The sequence below is a fragment of the Phascolarctos cinereus genome, unplaced genomic scaffold (assembly GCF_003287225.1).
Source record: "Phascolarctos cinereus isolate Bilbo 61053 unplaced genomic scaffold, phaCin_HiC Scaffold_726;HRSCAF=1367, whole genome shotgun sequence".
Taxonomy (NCBI): domain Eukaryota; kingdom Metazoa; phylum Chordata; class Mammalia; order Diprotodontia; family Phascolarctidae; genus Phascolarctos; species Phascolarctos cinereus.
The window spans coordinates 126929764-126952374 of NW_027556098.1; the positions used below are offsets into that span (position 1 = coordinate 126929764).

Consider the following 22611-nt stretch of genomic DNA (forward strand, 5'->3'; position numbering starts at 1 on the left):
AGCCAATCAAGTGTATGTTGGGCAGTCTTATCTGGCATCAAATCTTCATCAGCCGCCTCGCAATATCATCAGCAATTTTATATAAATCATCAATATCCAATGCAACAGTAGAATTCCCAAATAGCCCATTCAGATGTCTACATATTCTCTGCCACTCCCATTGGGAGTCATTGTATTTAACATTGGTAAGGCAAATGAATTCATACCTATAATCACATTTCAAATGTGTTCTATATTCTAAAATATCCAATTCATCACCTATTTCAATAATGGTTTCCTTCATTCCCTCAAGTATGTGGTAAAATCCCTCATCTATCCTTTTTTGTGCTTGAAAACCCTTTGATACATTGCGAGCTAATTGATTCATAAAATCAGCTTGAACCATTTCATTTCTTGCAATAGATATAGATTGAGATAAAAATACAGAAGCAGGTATAATAGCTATAAGTGATACAATTCCTAATACTACACATGAAATACATCTCTTCTTCCTAACAATTGCTAATTGATTTCTTTGGTCTATTATTCCAAAAATATGATCAGAACATGACTCATACCAATCTTTGAAAATTAAACTTTACTGTAATTGACCCATTCTTTTGAGGTGTAAAATTAAATTCCTTCCCCAATCCTGCAGATGCATTCTCTTGTAAAATAACCTCAGGTATTGTCTCTCCCCATGTAGCCAGTCTTGGCCATGGTGATTTTGTCACAAAAGTCCATCTTGTTGTATTTCCTGTCTCTGCTGCTGTGCTCTGTACCACTGCTGACAATAACAAGAGTCACAGCTTGGTTACAAGTTCATGTAGTGCCTTCTTCTTATTCTTTCGAGTCCTTCGATTCCTGGCCGGTCTGTGTTTTCTTTTCTGCTTGCCTTGTCCCTTCTGAATGGATAATGCAGACATCCTTCATTCTGACCCAAAGTTCTCCATCACCTGTGAAAATAAGAACAAACCCTTGCCCCCAGGTTAGCACTTGCCCTGGGCCCTGCCAGACACCATCAACGTCTCTCCACATGACTTTCATATTGTGTTTAGGAAAAAGGAATTTGTTTGATTTAGTGGTGTCACTAGTACTGTTGTCATTTCCTGCCAGATATTTCATTTCAGGAGAGAGGTTACAACTGTTGAATTTTAAATAATTTATAGTATAGAGTGCAGTGTTTAATTGATGCCACGGGGATCCCTTAGATCCCCCTTTTTGTTTTCGGAGCACCATCTTTAATGTACAATTGGCGCATTCAACTATGGCCTGACTACGAGGATTATAAGGAAGGCCAGTAGTATGACTAATAAAGAACTCAGTACAAAACTTTTTAAAACCCTGTGAAATATATGCAGGACCATTATCAGTCTTTAAGCATTGAAGTGGGCCAGCAAAGAAAAACAATGAAGCAAATGATTAATAACATAGCGGACAGCCTCACCCGCTTGAGCAGTAGCAAAAATAAAGCCTGAATAACTATCAATAGAAACATGAACATACTTTTGTCTTCCAAAGGGAGAATAATGAGTAACATCCATTTGCCATAAGGAGTTAGGTGTAAGTCCCTTGGGGTTGTATACATCAACATGAAAAGGGGGCTGAAAAGGCACACAAGTAGCACAGCGCTTAACAATTTCATGTGCTTGTGTTTTGTTATGCCATATAAAGTTCTTAAAGACCTAGCAGATAAATGTAATTGATTATGACTATTCCTTGCTATTTCCACATTCATTGTTAAAGATTTATCAACAAAATCATTACCTTCAAAAATTGGTCCTGGAGCAAGAGTATGGGACCGAACATGCAAAACATAAAATTTTTCTGTCCTATTCTGTATATAATGTTGTATATCATGAAGCAACTGACAGATATTATTACCAGTATTTTTTTTATTGCAGTCTCTAGGTGTTTTAGGATTCCTTTTACATATTTACTATCTGTGATGATATTCATTGGCTCCTTATATTTGTGAAAGGCACAATAGACAGCATATAATTCATTCTGTTGTGTGGAGGTAAAAGGTGTATTAATCACCTGTAATTCCTTTCTTTTAGGGCACCAGATAGAAGCCTTATTCATCTTTGTGGCATCAGTAAAGACATTAATTCCGTATACAGGTTCACCTGATGTATGTGTGGGTTGTATCCAAGGCCAATTCTCAAAGATTACATGATATTTAAGGGGTTTTCCATACACAAGCTTCAAATTGATATTCACTTGCCAGTTGGGCATTGTTTGTATTGCCATTTCAATTATTTGTTGAGAAAATGGAAGGTATATGACTTCCGGATGCGTGCCACATAATTTTAAACATCTGTTATCAATTTTATGTATTAAGTCCCCTATCAGGACCATATAATTACTTAAAGTGTTTTTTGACTGAGATGGTAAATATACCCATTCTAAAAGCCTTTGTTTCTGATGTATTACTGCTGTTGGAGAATTTGGGGTGTTAAATATAGAAGCTTCCATGCTTTCATGCCTATCAATCCTGTTTGTGTGTGCTCCAACTACTTGTTCCTGAATATACAACAATGTTTGCTTTGCCTCAGGGGTCAGTATCCGGGTGAATCTAATTGAGGATCACCTTTAAGGCAATCATACAAGGGTATCAATTTATAATTTGGAATGCCAACCTGTGACCGAAGCCACTGTATATCTCCTATAATTTTCTGAAAATCATTAAGTGTTTTCAATTTTTGTAGGTCTATTGTTGGTGGATGTAAAACTATTTTCTCTTGAAGTATTTGATGGCCTAAATATTGAAATGGTGGATGTTTTTGAATCTTTTCTGGGGCTATTTGAAGCCCATGACTTTGGAACAATTCTTGTGTTTTATAAAATTTCTTCTAACACTTCAGGATTAGCATGAGTACATAAAATGTCATCCATGTAATGTATCATTTTTAGCTTTTTGTAATGGAATAGTAAAAAAGCAATCTTTTAAATCAATAACTATCAAAGGCTGGGAAGTCATAAAGCATCGTTAATTTTCCTGACTACTTTGCATAATAAAAACAGATGAATTTTAAGGAACCCAAACAAGTTCATTAGATTTCGTTTTGTATTTTGTCAGTTTTATGGATAGAAAAAGCACAAACAGTGGGCAGGAGAAATAACAGCTCTCAGTAAATGTAAAATATCGTGCCCACAAATTAAGGGGAAATGAATTGAGTTTTAGCTATCTGTTATCCTAGTAGTTTAAATTCATCTTAAAATAATTGATTAGTGGTGATTTATTAGACAAGCTAAAAGTAATTAATATCCATAAAAATTGTATGAAACTTATTAAAAATTATCAAGGAATCTTGATTAATTTGTAACATTTTGGTGGTATGCTTGTAGACTGTAGAACAATATACCTAAAGTAAGCAAAGGGTGATACCTTTTGTACCTTGTCAGGGGTAATTATAAATCTATGAGACTGAAAGGCTTGTTAAAACTTGGGCATTAATAAGGAGAGTTTGGTAGTAGTAGGACAACTGCAAAGTTTATCATCCATATAATAAATTATTTTTGTCTGGGAATATTTCTGACTAACAAGTTTAATAGTGTTATGAACAAAATTTCGGCACATGGTAAGAAACATTCCTCCTTAAAGGATCACAATAGGAAAAATGGGAAATACTGATTTAATGAGACAACTATACCCAAATTCAAACTCAAAACAAAATTAATTATAGTTCTAAGAGTCTTTTACCTCAAGCAGTAAGTTTCACTGATTATGGCTTAAAGCCAGATACAGTTAATTATTTTCATAGAAATGCAATAAGCAATAAAGATTTACTAGGTCTCACATATATAAGAAATTTTACTTAACATCCTTTCTTTCCCACATTTAAACTTGTCTTGGTGAGAAAGCCAATTATTAGAAATTATTTATATAAAGTTGCAATTTCTCGGTAAGCTAAATGAATTGTTTAGGAACTCAATAACATAAACAAATTCTTTTCTCAGAGCAGACGACCTTGGCATACAGCTGGTAGGAGCTTTTGGCAAGCTTACAAAGTTAAGGGAATTGCCTTGTGCCCCTCCTTTTCTCTCAGAAGTAATTAAAAATTCTAGGTCTTAACTTTAAAACAGTAACTTCAAATAACTTAGTTAACAATTTGGTAATTTTCCTGAGTGATAGTTAAATTGTTTTAGCTCTAAGCTGTTCTTTAATCATAGGTAAAGACAGATATACCTGATTTTCTAAATGACAGTTATAAAAAATCATAGAACAAGATTAACTGGACTTCATACAATAATTTAGCTGACTTTACACAGTTATCTTACAACCTTTCAGTTTCTTTTAGTTCACATTTTAATAACATCTAAATTATTAAAAATTGCTTGTCAGAAATTCCCTACACAAATGAAATAATACTATTTTTATTTTATTTTATCTTTTCCTTCCATGGTATTCTAAAACCAGGCAAAATCTTTCTTAAGGTTTTGGTTTTTATAAAAGGCAAAACAATCTGTAGTTGTGTAGGGCCCTCTCGTAATCCTGCTTGAGTCTATCTAACAGCTCAGGGTATGGAGAGTGTAGAGGGGGTTTTGAAGCTTCAGCTAAGTCAGGATATAACCTATAAATCTTAGGTCTGTTCTCTCTCTCAGGACAGCCTGCTCTGCTATTGTTAGGTGAGCACAACAAAGAAGTTTGAGTACAGGCAGGGAATTTTCTCTTCTCACCCTGTATGTCAGCTTGCGAGCCCATTTTTATAAGATTATATATAGTGAAAGTGCCCAGGGGAACTGATTTTGGGCCTTTGGTATTATAAAATTCTGTCAATTATTCCCCCACTATCTTCCATGGTTCTAAATCTAAACTCCCTTCCCTCGGAAGCCATGGAGATGTTACATCAATAATGTCTAGAAACCTCTCTTATTTTCTTGGGAGTGACTGAGCACCCCTGTTCCTTGATCACTTGATATATTACTCTAACATTTTGTTCCTTATCTGAGAGTTTACCTAGATTTTGCCTCATGGTAAGAAATTCTCTTACCACTCCATAGTCTTGCAACGGTATACGATTCGGAGACCTCTCACAAGGAGGCTGCCTGGCTCCAACAGACCTCGGTGTCTTGATGTGGGTGTCGCGTCTTCTTTGTCCAGTCGTGTCCCAACTGTTTCATGCAGCTGTCTTACTCTCCGTATCTTCAGTGCAGCTTCAGTGCAGCTTCACGGCAGCAGTGCAACCCCACGTTGGGAGTCAGTTTGTTGTACACGACTAGTTCACTCGTCTACAGAGCCTACCTAGGACCTAGGATTTCCCAATCACCTGAAGAATCAAGACCAGCTTGATCTTTCACTCTGAGCACGCATTGATGAGGCGGGAGAAAAGATGGCAGCAACTCCGTTTATTTTTAGCAAAGCACTTACTTATATAGTAAAATAACAGGAACTCTTTCTCAAGTTACAATGACGTATAACCCATGCTGTGCTCAAGGACAGTGCATATACAGTCCATGCTCTTATCTACTACTAATCACAAATACACTGTTAATGACTAATGAGTAACTAGGGAAGTTAGAGATGTATAGAATGGAGCACCGAACCAGTCAACCTTCTCGCGGACCAGCACCCAAGAGGGGCCTCAGCCCTTCAGTGAGATCTTGTGAACTGTCTGTGGCCCTCTACATCCTTACAGATCCCTAACAGGAAGGGAGGGAAAAGAATAAACATTTATAAAGTGCCTACTATGTACCAAGCACTATATGAAGCACTTAAAAAAATTATGCCATTTGATCCTCACAATGACCCTGCAAAATGTTATTATTATTCCCATTTTAAAGTTGAGGAAACTGAGGCAAACAGTGCTTAAAATATTTGTCCAGGGTCATAGAGCTAGTGTCTGAAGCTGAATTTGAACTCCAGACTTCCTGACTACACCACCAACTGTGTCACCAGAGGTGACTTCCTATCAATTATGCAAATATATACATGCTTATTGAAGTCATGGAGGGGTTGGTGGTGGTGTGTGGGTGGGATCAGAACTGTCATTTAATTGATATAGGGAACTCTGACTAAATAAACAGCCCCTACCGGGTCAACTTATAGTCTTAGAGAATGACTGGACACGGAGAGGTTGGATGATTTTCCCAGCCAGTGCATGACCCACATGAATTTTGAGTTAGCTATTGCTTACTAAAATGCCAAGAATCTCTGAATTAGAAAGATGCTTGATGACTCTGTTTGCATTTTTCATTTTTATAAAGCAGATCTTTTGTGTTGCAGATTCCATATATAGAGACCAGTGCTAAGGATCCGCCACTAAATGTTGACAAAGCCTTTCATGACCTTGTTAGAGTGATTAGGTAAGTTGTAATGCCTTTCTCTTGGTAAATGCCAATATGCACAAAGTTCTTTGAAAGCCTTAAAGCTATATGTAAATGGTAGCTATTGTTATTACTGTGACATTAACAAGGGCCTAGCTTTCAGATACCTACAGGACTAGAAGGTTTTGCTCCATACAGCTTCTTGGTTTTGTTTCATGTGAGGTTGGTTACAGAATTACTTTCAAAGGATATTAATCTTTAATGTTTGAATGGTATTAAGTTATGTAGGGATGTGTCTCTTAATTGACCATGAAAGGTAAATTAATAACTAAACAGTTTGCCATCCATTTGCAGAATCACCATAAAGAATTCAGCAGCATTGAACACTAGAGAATCTACCTTTCAAGATACTTACAAGGAAGCATATTCTGCATTTCTAATTACTTACCATATTATTCAGATGCTAAACATTTCATTATAACATAGGGTAATCGATATTAGAAGGCAGGAAATCTATTATCTCAATCTTCTGTACCAGGACTAGAGGGGGAGGGAGTGTGTGGTAGAAATGGAAAACCATATATTAACACCATCTGTGTCCTACTATATTTTTACTTATTTTTTTAAATATTTCCCAATTGAATTTTAATTTGGTTCTGGCCAGCTCCCAGGAGTGTTGCTGGCCATGTGTTTGAGGCCTTTGCTTTAGGGAACTCAAAATCCCTTCATATTTGGCTATAACCTTCCTTTCCAGCCTGATCTCCAGTAATTCTCCTATGTATTCCATCCACTCTATCCCCACATGCTGAACAAAACATCTCTGTGCTTTTCCAGTTCCTCACTTTGGCTCATTCCACTATTTTTGCCAAGAATGTTATTTAATGTCCTCCTTCCCCAAACTACTTTATATTCATTTTATATAGCCTTTATATACTTATATATGCATGTTGTCTCCTCCATTTGAATATAAGCTCCTTGAGGGCAGGGACTATTTCAATTTTGGTTTTGTGTCTTCAGTGTTTAGTGTAATGCCTGGCTCATAAGAGTCACTTAGTAAATGCTTGTTCATTGATTAATTGATTGTTCCAACATGAATAACAGTCCGTAGTGGCCACAGAAATTATAAAATAAAATAACTATATTTGGAACCATAAAGTTTTGGCTTCCCAACATCAATCTTTTGCCCCCTCACCCCACCATTTCCTATCTCTTTCCCTTTTCCTTTCAATCCAATTTAATCTAACATTTACTAAGTGCCTTCTATGTGCAGAGCACCATGATAGATACTGGCAGACTAGACATGTGATTTCACTGATGTAGGGAAGGCCCTGGGGAGGAAACTCCCTCTACCTTCTATGCAATTTATCACTTTATAGAATTGCCTAAGGCACTGAGAGGTTTGGTGACTTGACCAGGGTCACAGGGTCAGTAAGTGTCAAAAGCAGGATTTGAACCTAGGTCTTTGTGGCTTGTATCAAGCTCTCTATCCACCACATCTAAATAACTGAAACCTGAGATCTATAAATAAACTTGTTATGAAGCCATGTATGTAAAGTTCATTAGAAACCTTAAAGCATTATTTAAATCTAAGTTATTGTTTATAAAATACCATCCCTACTCTTTTATAGCTTATAGTCTAGGGAGGTGGGGGTAACACATATAGAGATAGCTATAATACAAAATATTACATGATCCTTGTTTCAGAGAAGTACAGAATAAAATACAATGTAAGGTCTCAAGGGGAAAAGATTATCTTTTCATAAATCGAGGGAAATCTGGAAAGGGCTTTTAAGGTCCTTTCTAAGATTAGGCATTTCTGCTATTCACTGCCCCTAGTGTTGGTTGGGGTAATGAAGTCAGTGCAGGGCTTAGACGTGGACTGCAAAATCCACCACAGGAAACCACCAAAATAAGTATTATTTATATTTGTAAAAAGATAAATATTTGTAGCCATAGAATTGTAGGCAGTTAGTTGACTTTATACACTATAATTTTAAAAAGCTGAGCCATAGCAAAATTCAGAGGAAAAACAAACAAAACTTAAATAAAAGCAAAAGAATTTGTTATAGATGTACCTTGACACGTGCCCTCTCTCACACAGCCCGACAGCTAGTTTTCACAGGCATCTTTCCTACAATGTCATGGTAATATATTCTACTTTTTTCTCTACAGTCTAAACTGCTGTTGCTTTGAAGTATTCTATACAACACATACATTTTTAACTGCCAGTACATTGCAGAGGTGGTGGGGCTGGTGGAGGAAGGACTAGATTTGGAGTCAAAGGTCCTTGGTGCAAGACCCAACTCCACTACTTGTTGCTTGGGTAACTCTGGATAAAGTCACCTAATGTCTCTGGGTCTCCATTTCCTTGTTTAGAAATAAAGAGGTTGGATTAGATGATCTTTAAGCTTCATTATACATCTAAATCCATGTTTATTAACTGGCTGACTGATCCTAATATATAATTACTTAAGGATCCATGATTTCAAGCAGTGCATCCATACCACCTGCCCTGGTGCTGACCAGATGGTTCATTAGAAAGTCCTGGTTTTAGAGACAGAGGAACTAGGATTTGACTTCTGAATAGCTCATTTACCCTGAACAAGTCACTTAACCTCTATTGGCCTCTGTTTCTCCTTTTGTAAAATGAAGCATTTGAACTAGATGATTTCAACTCTCAGGCTGTTATGATCCAGGTTAAAAGTGTTGACACAGACTCAGAGTACCTTGATAAAAGTCACACAGATAGCAACAAAATCAGATCTAAGGGTCTATATTTCCTGATTTTCAGACCAGTACTTTCCCAATACACCATGCTTCCTCAGCTATGCTTACATATTCAGATTTCAGGAAGGTCTCTGGAAGTATTATGTTTCGGAATAAGCTAACATTTCAGATTTCTTCATCTGTAATATTAGAAGATTAGTGTAGATAGATTTTAAGACCTCTTCCACCACAAATAAATATTGTTTGGCTAAAAAGGGGAAAAAATTAACCTAAAAATTTTGTATGAGCTATCTGAGTTTAGGCAGCTAGGTGGTGCAGTGGACAGAGCACCAGGCCTGGAGTCAGGAAGACTGAGTTCAAATCTGGCCTCAGACACTTACTAGCTGTGTGATCCTGTGGTCACATAACCCCATTTGCCTTAGTTTCTTCATTAGTAAAATGAGGTGGGGAAAAGAATGGCAAACCGCTCCAGTATCTTTGTCAAGAAAACCCCAAAAGGGGTCATGAAGAGTCAGGCATGACTGAAAAATGACTAAACAACAACAAAATATGAGTTTATATGTATAAAATCCAAGTAAATGTATATGTAGCCATCTCTTTTTCCATCCCCGAATAGAGACAGCTGTTCTATAAATAAAAACAAGTCCATGTAAATTATAAACCCTTTTAATATTTGAGAGACCTTTCTCATAAGGGAAGAAAAATTGTTGCAAACAAAAAAAAACTTCACTTATGAATTTACACCTTGAATTGTACCCTAAAGATGCATCTAAAGATGTTACATTCAGAGAAAAAAATCTCTTGAAATTATTCTTTTAAGTCATGTTTCTTTCTCCTTTGTTTACCCCTTGACCACTAACTTGACTTGGGCTCTCAGTTGAATCCATAACAATAGATCAGCTGTGGACCACAAAATTTCATTCTGTAAAAGGTCACTAAGAACTCTCAGCATGATCAATTTATTAGGGATATTGGTGGTCCTTAATCAATTGGGCTTAAGGCTGTCCTCATGGTCAGGGACCCTTCTGCTGGAAAAATTGCTGGGAAAGAAAATTAAGGGAATACCAGAAATAGAATGAGGTGGTACAATTCCATGATTGGTCAGGTCCAGAAGTGGGGAAATGTTCTGGTTGGCTAAAGGAAATAAATGTTCATCAATCTTAACCATTTTATGAACAGGCCTTTCATAGGTCATTAGTCACAAATCATCAACTGCAGGCCATCTCAGCAGCAGCTTTCCAAAGGTCATGAGACCCTGTTAACAACATGTTAGGGCCTTCCACAGGTCATAAGACCCTGTTAACATCTTAAGGCCTTCCAAATGCCATAAGTCCCTATTAACAATATCTCAGGGCCTTCCAAAAATCATAAGACCCTAGTGTTCGACCAACAGTATCTAGGTTTTGAGGAAGTTGTGGTTATGAAGCAAAGGTCACTAGGGAGTGGGTGGCAGTGATTCACAGGACTGAAGAGGCAAATGAACCTTATTTCAAGCACTACACTGGTAGTTGGGATGGGGATGGGGGGAAGCAGCAATTACATTCTTATCACAGATCTAACTTAATATAGTAAAAATCTAGCTGATAAATCTGATCCAATTAATATAATCATCAGTACATGGTGGATTAATATTATAACTTATAAAAACTCTTATCCTAACAGCATTAACTAACATAACTAACTCAAACTTAATCCTATTCTACTTAATTCACTAATACGTCCACTAATAACTTAGCAGATCACAATGAGTAAATGCTGATTAAATTGAGTAGGGGTATCAAAATTATCTTCACACAGCTGTCTGACTCTGGGCAACTGAGGACCTCTCTGAGCCTCATATTTTTTCATCTGTAAAGTGCACAGACTAGATGTCCTAAGGCTCCTCGTGACAGTGGAAAGAGCATTGATTCTATAATTAGAGAACCTGGGGTCTAATCCCACCTGTTCCATTTACTCCCTTTGCCATTTTAGGCAAGTGATTTAACTTACCTCTTTCCTAACTGCCCCTGTTTCCTCATCTGTAAAATGGGAGAATTATTTTTTAAAATAATGTTTTATTTTTTCCCAAATTATATGTAAAGACAATTTTTAACATTCTTTTTTTTTATTTTGAGCTCTAAATTTTCTTTCTTCCTCCCTCACCTTCTCCCTTCTTGAGACAGTAAACAATTTGATATAAGTTATACATGTGCAATCATGTAAAGCATATTTCCATATTAGTCATGTTGTGAAAAAAGACACAGACTCAAAGGGAAAAAAAACACTAACAACATAAAGAAAGTGAAAAATAGTACTCTTTGATCTGCATTCAGACTCCATTAGTTCTTTCACTGGAGGTGGAAAACATTTTCCATCATGAGTCCTTTGGAGTTGTCTTCGATCGTGGTATTGCTGAGAATAGCCAAGTCATTAACAGTTGATAATCATACAATATTGCTGTTACCGGGTATAATGTTCTCCTGGTTCAGGTCACTTCACTTTGAATCACTTCATGGTAAGTCTTTCCAAGTTTTCTGAAATCATCCTGCTCATCATTTCTTATAGCACAACAGTGTTCCATTACAATCATAAACCACAACTTGTTCAGCCATTCCCCAATTCATGGGCATCCCTTCAATTTCCAATTCTTTGCCACTACCAAAAAAAACCTGCTATAAATATCTTTGTACAAATATGTTCTTCTCCTATTTTTAAAATCTCTTTGGGATACAGCCTAGTAGGATATTGCTAGATCAAAGAGTACGAACAGTTAGGTTGCCCTTTGCGCATAGTTCCAAATTGCTCTCCAGAATTGTTAGATGACTTCACAACTCCACCAATAGTGCATTAGTGTTCCAATTTCCCCACAACCTCTCTAACATTTATCATTTTCTTTTTCTATCACATTAGCCAATCTGAGAAGTGTGAGGTGGTACCTCAGAGTTGTTTTAATTTGCATTTCTCTAATCAATAGTGATTTAGAGTATTTTTTCATGTGACTATAGATAGTTTTGATTTCTTCAAATGAAAACTACTTGTTTATATGCTTTGACTACATATCAATTTGGGAATTACTTGTATTCTTATAAATTTGACTCCATTCTCTATATATTTGAGAAATGGGGTCTTTATCAGAGGCATTTGCTATAAAAATTGTCTCCCAGCTTTCTGCTTTCCTTTTAATCTCGGTTGTATTGGTTTTGTTTGTGCAAAACCTTTTAAATTTAATATAATCAAAATTCTCCATTTTACATCTAGTAATGCTCTCTATCTCTTGTTTGGTCATAAATTCTTCTCCTTTCCATACATCTGACAGGTAAACTATTTCTTGCTCTCCTAATTTGCATATGCTATTACCCTTTATGTTTAAATCATATACCCATTTTGACCTAGTTTCAGCTATACTGTTTTCCGGTTTTCTCAGAAGTTTTTGCCAAATAATGAGCTTTTGTCCCCAAAGCTGGGGTCTTTGGCTTTATCAGACATTAGATTACCATGGTTATTTACTACTGTGTCTTATATACCTAACCTATTCCACTGATTCACTTTATTTCTTATCCAGTACTTAATAGTTTTTATGATCACCACTTTATAATACACTTTTTTGCGATCTCTTATGGTTATACTACATTCCTTCGCATTTTTTTTCATTAATCCCCTTGGTATTCTTGACCTATTGTTCTTCCAGATGAATTTTGTTATGATTTTTTTCTAGCTCTATAAAATAATTTTTTAGTAGTTTGATTGGTATGGCACTGAATAAGTAAATTAATTTAGGTAGAATTGTCATTTTTTATTATGTTGGCTCAGGCTGCCCACAAACAATTAATATTTTTCCATTTGTTTAGATCTCAATTTATTTGTGAGAAAGATTTTGTAATTGTGTCCATACAGTTCCTGGGTTTGTTTTGGCAGGTAGACTTCCAAGTATTGTATATTGTCTGCAGTTATTTTAAAAAGAAATTCTCTTTTTATCTCTTGCTGCTGGATTTAGTTGGTCACACATAAAAATGCTGATGATTTACATAGGTTGATTTTATAAATAAAATAGGTCTGAGGTCCTTTCCAATTCTAGATCTATAATCCTCTAACCATGGAAGGGCCTTGGGCAAGTCACCTTCCATTTTTGTGCTCTCATAAAATGCATTGGAATCAACAGTATTGAAAGTCTGTTCCAGTGCTTATATTTTGGGGGTATATAATTCTAAGATTTTTCCCTAGTCCTTATGTAAAAATGATGCCTCAGATGGCAAGGAATATCGGTGTCATGAATGAATAACGAAAGGATCTCTTATAGGAGATGATTTTTCCCCTTTTTAATTAAATCCTCCTTTGTTGCCAGTCTGATTTTTTTAAAGTCTAATTTCTAGTATTAGTTAAATATCCACAAACTCCATTAGGACAAGCTCCTTTTCTGACATTTAGGCATCTCTTCCCATAGACAGACATACTTCTCCTAATTGTACTTAAATGCTAACTGCTCTTAACTAATTAATTAACTAACTAATCTAAAATACTACTAATAGTGGCTAGGGGGTTTAGTGGGTAGAGCATTAGACTTGAAGTTAGGAAAACCTGAGTTTGAATCCTGCCTCAGACACCAGATATGTAACCCTGGACATAGCCAGTATATGTGAAAATCCAGATTTGAACTCAGGTTTTCCTGGCTTCTTTCAGGCCAGTTCTCTACCATTACTATCCATCAGAAAGTGGTTGTTCAGGTATTTTTCAATCTTGTCCTATTCTTTGTGACCTCATTTGGGGTTTTCTTGGCAAAGATACTGGAATGGTTTGCCATTTTCTTCTCCAGCTCATTTTACAATGAGGAAACTGAGGCCAACAAGGTTAAGTGACTTGCCCAGGGTCACACAGCTAGTAAGTGTCTGAGGCCAGATTTGAACTCAGAAAGATGAGTCTTGCTGACTCCAAGGCAAATGCTCTATCCACTGCACCCACCACCTCCCTGCTCTATGATTCATCAGACAAGCCAAGTGTTATTCTTTTCCTTCTTCTCTTTCTACTTCTGTAGGCAACAGATTCCAGAGAAAAGCCAGAAGAAAAAGAAGAAAACCAAATGGCGTGGGGACCGGGCCACAGGTGCTCACAAACTCCAGTGTGTGATATTGTGACAGGGCCTCAGAGCCTCTTTGCTGCTGTGAATGTGAACTAGAGAGACCCGGTGATGCACTCAACTGCCTAACTGCACTGACAGCTGTTTCTAACAGTGAACCTTGGCCAGAGATCTTGGCACGTTAAGGAAAAAGAAGAAGAGGGTAGGGTGGGGTAGGGTGGGGAAGGAAGGAAGGAGGGCAGGGAAGGTGGAGGAAGAGAACCTGCCCTTTTGAGGAATACTTGAACCTTGGCCAGTTTCTTCTGGAGGGAATAGGTGGGGAAAGAGAAGGATTTGGGCTGGCTTTGCCAAAAGAGTGACAAGCTTTCAAGGTCATTCACAGGATAAGTGGAAATAGCAGGTAAACAAAAGCAGCATCTAAGCCCCTTAAGTGTTGATACAATCAAGTCCCCCTTTTCCTCCTTCCTTCCCTCTGTTAGTGGGTATTTTCTTTTTTTAAAAAAACTGAATTGTGTCATTTTGATGTGGACTTGTTTATCCACACAAAAGTATGAAGTATAACAGTTTATGAAATGGCTCCTTTTTTCTTCCAGACCCAGTAACTCAATGGTTCTGCACATTGGCTTTTTCTTTTTTGGTGTTTTAAAAATTATTATTTTATTAAGGGAGCCAATGCCCACTGCCTAGTGAAATCTTTGGCACTCGTCAGACTTATATAATTCTGTGTCTGGAATATTTTTTTAAACTGAGTTCTCCTAGCAGTGCCAAAACTAAATATAACATGAAATTATGGTGGTTTGGAGATTGGAAATGAAACCTGGCTGTTGCCAGGGATTCCAAGCATTGTGTCAAACCTTGGAGGGGAGCCAACTCCACAATCCATAAACTGGAGAAAATATGATTCTTTTAGGAGAGTCTTCTCTGTTTGAGAATACAGAGGATGAGAAATAGAGTTGTTTTTTGAAAAGGGCAGAGGGTGGCATGTGCATGCCGAATTTAAACAGCATTTTCACTAAACCTGGAAATGCTTACTGTCAGAGATAAGATTATTGACTTTTTAAGAGATGTATTAATTTATTTTTAGGGCAATAAATGCTAGGTTCAGGATATTCCCCAGGCATGTGAAAGTGGCCCTTAGTTTCTTGGACTTCTGAAACCCATCTCATATGTTTCCTCATGCTTTCCTTTCATTGTCTGTTACTGACTGGAACTGCATCAATTTAAACATCTTAACCACATCTCTCCTCAAAGGAGAGGCAGCGTGTCATACTGGATAGAGAGCTGGCCTGAAAGCCAGGATGACCTTTGTTAAAGACCTGCCTCAGACACATACTGGCTATGTGACCCCAGGCAAGTCACTTAACTTCTTCAGTGCTCTAGGTAACTCTCTAAGACTCTAAATCATGGAGAAGTTGCCAGCCTGCATTAGTAGAGTTCCCTTACCTGGCATTTCCCTATACCAATGAAAGAACAGGTCCAGGCTCTCTCCCCTATCTATCTCCCTTCAAAAAAGATACATGAATTTATACTTATCGATTTGTCTTCTGTTATACATGTCTATGTATAGGCTGGCTAATGGGGACATCATCCAGAGAGTTCTGCCTAATGTGAAATCTTGGAAGAACAAACAAATGTGCAACACTTAATTAAAATAACATTGTTAAAGACCAGCAAATTTAACCCCTTAAGGTCAATGTATGCTAACTCAGAAAAGTGCAAAACCTGCTTGGTTCTTTATAGGTTTTAACATCAGTGAGACTTTCTTGGCAGATGTTTGTATTAACCTGCTAGACTATGACATATAAGAGCAAAAAATGACCATATAGGTAGTGACGTGGCTATTATTGACACATTCCTAGAGGGAGTACATTCAAAGCACTCTAAAATAATGTCCAAATCCCACTTAGCCACTTCTAATAAAGGCTGGGTAATGGTTTTATCCAATATGGAGAAAGGAAGGAGAAGGAAAGTCTAATCTAAATGGGGTAAGAAATGGTAGAGTTGGAGGGCTATAGTTCTCCTTGGAGAGAGCAACACAAGATGAAGTCAATTGCTTTTTGTCCCAAACATTTAAAATCAGGTTATGTAGGAACTAAATAGTCCCAAGTGGGTAGCCTAGCTATTCTTTGGAGAAAAAGAACTAGGGAGAGAGAACACTAGGCTAAAAGTAATAGAATAGAAGTCAGGAGACCTCCATTCTGTTTTTCATCTTGTTGTGCATGTGAACTAACTCAACCCAATCACCAGCACCTAGGGACCTAGCTTAATTCTGCCACCTAAAGAATCAGATATGAGTAAAACTTCATTTTAATGGTCCCTATTTTTGAAATCTAAAAGGATCACGAATTGCATTATCTTAGTAGTTTTTAATTTTTCTTTAACATTATGACCTTTTAAAAAAATTAGATAAAAAAGGTGCTTTTCAAAACCATGAGCCCCTTGGCTCCAAACACAATACAAGAACCCCTCTGGGTTTCCATGACAGAAAGAGATGAAATTGAAGACAACAGAATGACTTATGACGAGGAAAAGATTTGGAATGGAGAAAGAAAAGTTGTATAGAAGTGAGAGTGAGTGAGATATGTAACAGAAATAGAGCTGTAGGACCTGATGAGAGTCACTGTACACAGATAATACCAAGGATAGGACTCTGCTATCAACCAGCAGCCTTGAGCAGAAATGATGATGTTGAATGTTTGTCAAGGTGCCAAGAATGAACTTTGTTGAGGAAAGGGAATAATTGTTCATGTTTCCTGTCTAATGCTGATGCTCTGAGAAGGTACGGAGACAGGAGGTGAAGAAGGCATTCCAACATTCCTAGTGGCAAATATGGTTACTCCCAGAGTCACAGTCTACTTCTTTCAGTTTCCATACTCTGGACTCCTAATACAACTTAAACCCTCATTGCCTGAGACAGAAATTGGGTAAAAGAGGTTGTATTGATGAACTGGCTCACTTCATGGCCTCTTCATTTGCTCCAATACAGAATATACTGTGAGCTTGCACCTCCCTTTGCCTCACTTTCACCCGTCTATGAAATGAGTAAATAACACCTTAAGGGATTCATTCTGCTCTGGATACAATGCAGTGCCTTATTGAAAAGAAGTAGCTATTTGGAGCAAAAAAAAAAAAAAAGGACAGAAGGATAACATACTATCACCTTTAGCTTAGTATTTCTTCAACTTACCATAAGTTCAAAGTGATGATACTGTTAGTATTGATTTTTTTTTAATCTGGCAAGATAATCCTTGACTAAGTATGCCATTTTGACTTTTATTTCTATCTTGGTCCCCTGGTAGCTCCCCCTTGGCACCTAAGAACTCCTCTGGGTTTTCAGACTTCCTGTAGAGCAGCCTTCAGCACCATTGACAGCTCCTTCCTATAAGCTGGCTAATGTGGCCCACTCATTCCTTAGCTTCTGTTTCTCCTCCCACCTCTGGGACTACTCCTTTAATAGCTCTTCTCTGCCATCCTTTAATTGTGGGGATCCTCTGAGACATAGTCCTTAGCCTTCTCTCTATATACTCATTCACTTCCTCAGGGAATCATCCCTTCTCATGATCTCAATGATCAAGCTCTAGGTAGATGATTTCCAGAACTTTGCTCTCCATCTTTTTTTTTTGTCCTCCCATTCAGAACGTCCAATACAGCTGGGATGCAATACTGCACTTTGCCAGTAGGTGCTCCCATCTAACACATGATATACTCTAGCCAGAAAAAAATCCCTTGAGTTTGAATCTTCAGGTTAATTGTAACAAAGAAGTTTCCTATTTTATCAGTTCTATAAGTTTAAATTCTGTATATTAAGTTTACTTAGGATGAAGGATACTTGAATTATAGAAATAGAGTTCAATCCCATTTTTATGTAATACATTATTAACAAAAATGCCAGTTTTATGAAATGAACATGACTGCTAAAGAACATTTGAATGATGCTTGAGCCTTTTATGTAATTCTTTATTATGTTTTTGTGTATTCTGATTCATTAATAAAGGAAAAAGGAGACACATTGATATGGTTTTTCTCTCATCATTATTCAAATAGAATCTCATTTGCATCACATTTCTTAGGGTAATATTCCATGTTCCTTTCATTAAAAACAACAACAACAACAACAACTTTTTTAAATGACTCTCCATTAACAGGATGTTATTGTATATTAAAGAGTTCATATCCTTACTCAATTACTATGTTTTGCAGGGCCCTGTCATCTTTAGCAATAATCCCTTTCAGCTATAGATGTAAAGACTCAGGAAACATTTGAATCATAGCCTATGGGAGAAAGTGTGCCTATTAATCATAGACAGGAAGATCAAAAAAGGAGCCAGCTTTCTCCTATGATCTCTATAAAGCTATCCCACATATTCCTGCCTTGAAGCAGAAAATTTTTAAATTCTCCTTCCTTTCTTCCATTCTCCCAATACAGAAACCCATTCTGTCCTCAATAATTAACCCATCTACAATGTCCACTACTTGTTTTCTCTAGCAGTTCCAGGAGCCAGGAACATTATACATTTTAAAGACTTCTAGTCCCAGAGCTACTTCCCCCTCCCCTCACATAGACATTTGGCTGACTCTCTGCAATAAGCTGATTAAATGCCTTCATATTCCATTCATTTTAATACCACTTTGCAAAGTACTTTGCAAATGATATTGCACTGAACATGACTCACTGCAAGGAACTATAGCCCTGAGTCAGCAACATATGCTGCTACCATTAGTCTTTATCACAAGAGCATAGCCATTGTAAGCTCCTATCCTTCCTGCTGCATTAGAAATATGTGAATAGACCTCCTGCACCACCCCAGGAATTGAAGCTCCTCCCTAGGCAATACTTAGAGACTTTCTTAGTAGTAAATCATCAGCACAACTGGAAAGACTCCATTTTGTATCCTTTTCTAACCCTGGAAGCCTCTGGAGTGTTAACTTTGCAAAACTATAAATTTGCATCAAACAAAATGTTGGGGATCTGTAAGGATGTTGAGGGCCACAGGCGGTTCATGAGGTCTCACCGATGGGCGGAGGCCCCTCTGGGGTGACTGATCTCTGAGCAAAGGTCGCCTGGTTCGGTGCTCCATTCTATGGATTTTTAACAATCTTTAACTCCCCTAGTTATTGTATGGTCATTAGCAGTTTACCTGGGATTGGAGTCAGATAAGTGCACAGGATGTGCATGCACTGTCCCTAGCACAGCATGAGCTCTAGGTCATTTGAGAAGTTCCTGTTACTTTACTACTTAAGTGAATGGTTTGTTAAAATTAAAAGGAGTTGCTTCCATCTTCTCTCCCGCCTCATCAATGCGCATTTGAGATAGAAGATTAAGCTGGTCTTGTCCCTTCAGGGTTAGTATAGGATCCTTGCTCTTGTGGTAAGCTGAGCTAGTCGTAGGACAACAAAACTTTTTACTACAGACAAAAGGATTTCTTATGATACAAGTTATTGCTAGGCAGGCAATTCTAGATGAACAAAATAGTTACAGATCTCAGCTTAGGAAATGTTCTACCTGGAGCATATTTGGTTCTGGCTAATTCCTGCCTCCAGTCTTTCTGCCTGGCTGTAGAGACCTGCTCTTGTTGCTGAAAGTAAACACAATCCCTACTTTATTTGGGTTAACCAATTTACTATCCCCCTAACATGAGTAACCTGTTCTCTACAGGAACTTGGTTGGCTATACCCAAAATTGACTTCAGCTCCAGCAAAAAGCCCCGAAAAGGCTACCTGTCTGAGATGTGACTTTTTTCATTATAAAGTCTTCTTGCTGATGCTTATGCCTGCTTGCCTAGTGGCAATCCTCTGGAAAGATGTCAATGCCCCTTCCCTACCTTCTGTCATGTTGGCCTTGCCTAGACCTCCAGTACTTATGTTCTATGGTTCCTGACCATTTATCATTGCTATAACTTTCCGAAGCAAAATACCTTTCCTGGGCCACCACTACCCTATATGTTTTCTCCCCCTATAAGAAAGTTCCTTGAGGGCAGGATGTTGAAACATAGGTTCACAGATTTAGAACTAGTTTTATAGCTGAAGAGACTGAGGCTGAGATAGATTAAGGGATTTACCCAGGGTCATAAAGCTATAGAATGTAGGAGTCAGGATTTGAAGTCTTCCTCACGCCAAGTTCAGTACTCTATTTGTAAACCCATTGCTTGGGACAGTGATTGACAAATAGTACAAGGAGCAACAGACACAAGGCCTTCCTCTGACCCAGAGCCTTCCATCTTCTGCAGTGTATGCCTCCTGAGGGAAGGCTGCTAGAGGCCAGTAGAGTGACTTCCATCTGTGCCAGGACAAGGCTACTTCTCCCTCCTACCGACCGCCTATTCTCCCAGTTAGGATGTAGAGAACCTTCAGTGCAAAGAGGAGCCAACTTCCCTTTGATCTTAGGCTTCCATTTCCCACTGCACTTGTCCCTTGAGGGAAGAGGAAGAGGAGTCATTGGGGAGTTTGACATACAACTCCTACAGTGCAGACTCAACTTCCATCTCCTGCTGAGAAGTTTCCTGTGGCCTTTGGAGGGAAGAGGAAGAGTTGAAATGAGATTTCTCATCTGAGTGTCTGCTTTCCCTCTTCTGGCCCACTTGTCTCCAGCTCAATCTCCAGCCACTTCTGAGAAGAGGGGTGGCGCTGTCTGCTAAATGATGAACTTGCTCACATCTGGTCATACCAATGATTTGGAACCCCTATCACCTAAACCCCATTTCCTAGCCCCCACCACCTGATTCCTTATTTCCATACCCTTCAACCTCTCCACCACAAAGTTCCAACCAAACACCACCCACCCTGTGCCTTCTGGAATGCCTGTTCCAAACTTCCCTTCATCCCAAATCTTTTCCTCTTCCACTTTTTTCATCTTCCAGCTATTACTGAAACTTGGCTTCTCTCTGATGACACAGCCCTGGCTACCTTTTTTAGTTCTGGCTGCACCTTCTCTCATTCCCCTTGACTCACTGGTCATTGAGGAGTTGGAATTCCTTGCTCCCTATTGACACTTTCAGGTTCTCCCTCAGCCTCTGTCACTTAGTAACCTCTCCTTTAAGGTTCATGCAATTCATATCTATTACCCAGTCAAAATCCTAGTGGCTATGGTCTACAGACCTCCAGGTAACTCCCCTTCCTTCCTCAATGAGTTCAGTATCTGCCTCTCAATTCTCTTCTCCTCTCCAATTCCTGCCCTTATACATGGGTATCTCAACATACATATTGATTCTCTCTGAAACACCCTAACCAGTCAGTTCCTCAACCTACTCACTTCCTATGACCTATTCCTCCACTCCACCTCAGCCACACACAGAAAGTCATACCCTTGATCTTGCCATCACCTATATATGAATTACCTTCATGTTCAAGAATTCAAAAATTCCCTTATGGCCACTATCTATTGGCTTTCTGCTTCTCCTTCTGCCTTCCCCTATCAAAACTGGCTCTTCATCCACACTGTGACCTTTGATCTCAATCTCTCAGTTCTCTCTCAGGCCATCTCCCCTGCACTAGCCATTCTCTCCTCTTTTCCCCATCTCGACCCCTGGGTGAACCAGTTCAACTCTACACTATTTCCCTTGCTTGAGTGCCTAGCCCCCTTATCATATTGCCAATTGTGCCTTGCCAAGCCTCAGTTTTCAATCACTCCCAAAGTCTACCACTTTCACTCCTACACACATGCTGCTGAATCAAGGTGGAAAAAAAAATCATGCAGCTGTTCAGATTGGGTTCCAAATTTATTTTATGAAACCTCAGATGGGTACTCACTGCTGCTAGGCAATCCTACTATACCTCCCTTGTCAACTCACTAGTTCACTCTCCTCAGTAGCTCTTTCAAACCTTTTCAACCCTCCTCAAACCTCCCATTACTTCCCTTTCCCCCATCTTCTTAGCTAAAAACCTTGTTTCATATTTTACAGGAAAAAAGTTCACCATTTACCATGAACTCCCTTTTCTCCTCTATCTCATATCTCTCAGATGCCTTCTGCCCCATCTCCTCCTTTAATCCTGTTTCACATGAAGGTGTAGCCTTATTCCTTACACTCCTACTTCCACAAGCAATCCCATTCCATCCCATCTCATCCACACATTCCCCCCTCTGACATCCTAATATCACTTATTTTCATTTTCTGTTTATTGGCTCCTTCCCTTCTTCTTATAAATGTATAAATTTCTCCTTCCTTCCTCAAAAAGCCCACACTTAATCCTTCTATCCCTGTGATCATCCCATAGCTCTTCTGACCTTTTGGCTAAACTCCTTGAAAAAGGCAGTTTATAATAGGTGCTTCCAGTTTCTCTCCTCACTCTTTCTCAATTTCTTACTATCCAGCCTCCAACCTCAAGATTCCATTGAAACTGTTCTCTCCAAAGTTACCTATGATCTCTTAATTGGCAAATCCAATGGTCTTTTCTGGGCTTCTCTGCAGCCTTTGACGCTATTGATTACACCCCCCCTTCTCCAGGATACTCCATTCTCTCCTGGTTCTCTTCCTACCTATCAGTCTCCTTTTCTGGATCCTCATCCAGATCATGCCCTGTAACCTTAGATTTCCCACAGATCTGCTTTTCTTCCTTTATTCTACTTAACTTGGTGATCTCATCATCTC

At 38.2% G+C, this 22611-nt stretch overlaps 1 protein-coding gene across 2 annotated transcripts in view; it reads left to right on the forward strand.

The window, feature by feature from the left end:
• Positions 1-18039, forward strand: part of MRAS (muscle RAS oncogene homolog) — a 118312-nt gene extending 100273 nt beyond the window's left edge. For both annotated transcript variants that reach the window (XM_020986118.2, XM_078146780.1), the window contains 2 exons: positions 6209-6288; positions 13985-18039. In XM_020986118.2, coding sequence (XP_020841777.1) covers positions 6209-6288; positions 13985-14084 — 180 coding nt within the window. In that variant the 3' untranslated portion in view covers positions 14085-18039. The remainder of the gene's footprint in view (positions 1-6208; positions 6289-13984) is intronic.
• Positions 18040-22611: the final 4572 nt, after the last annotated feature.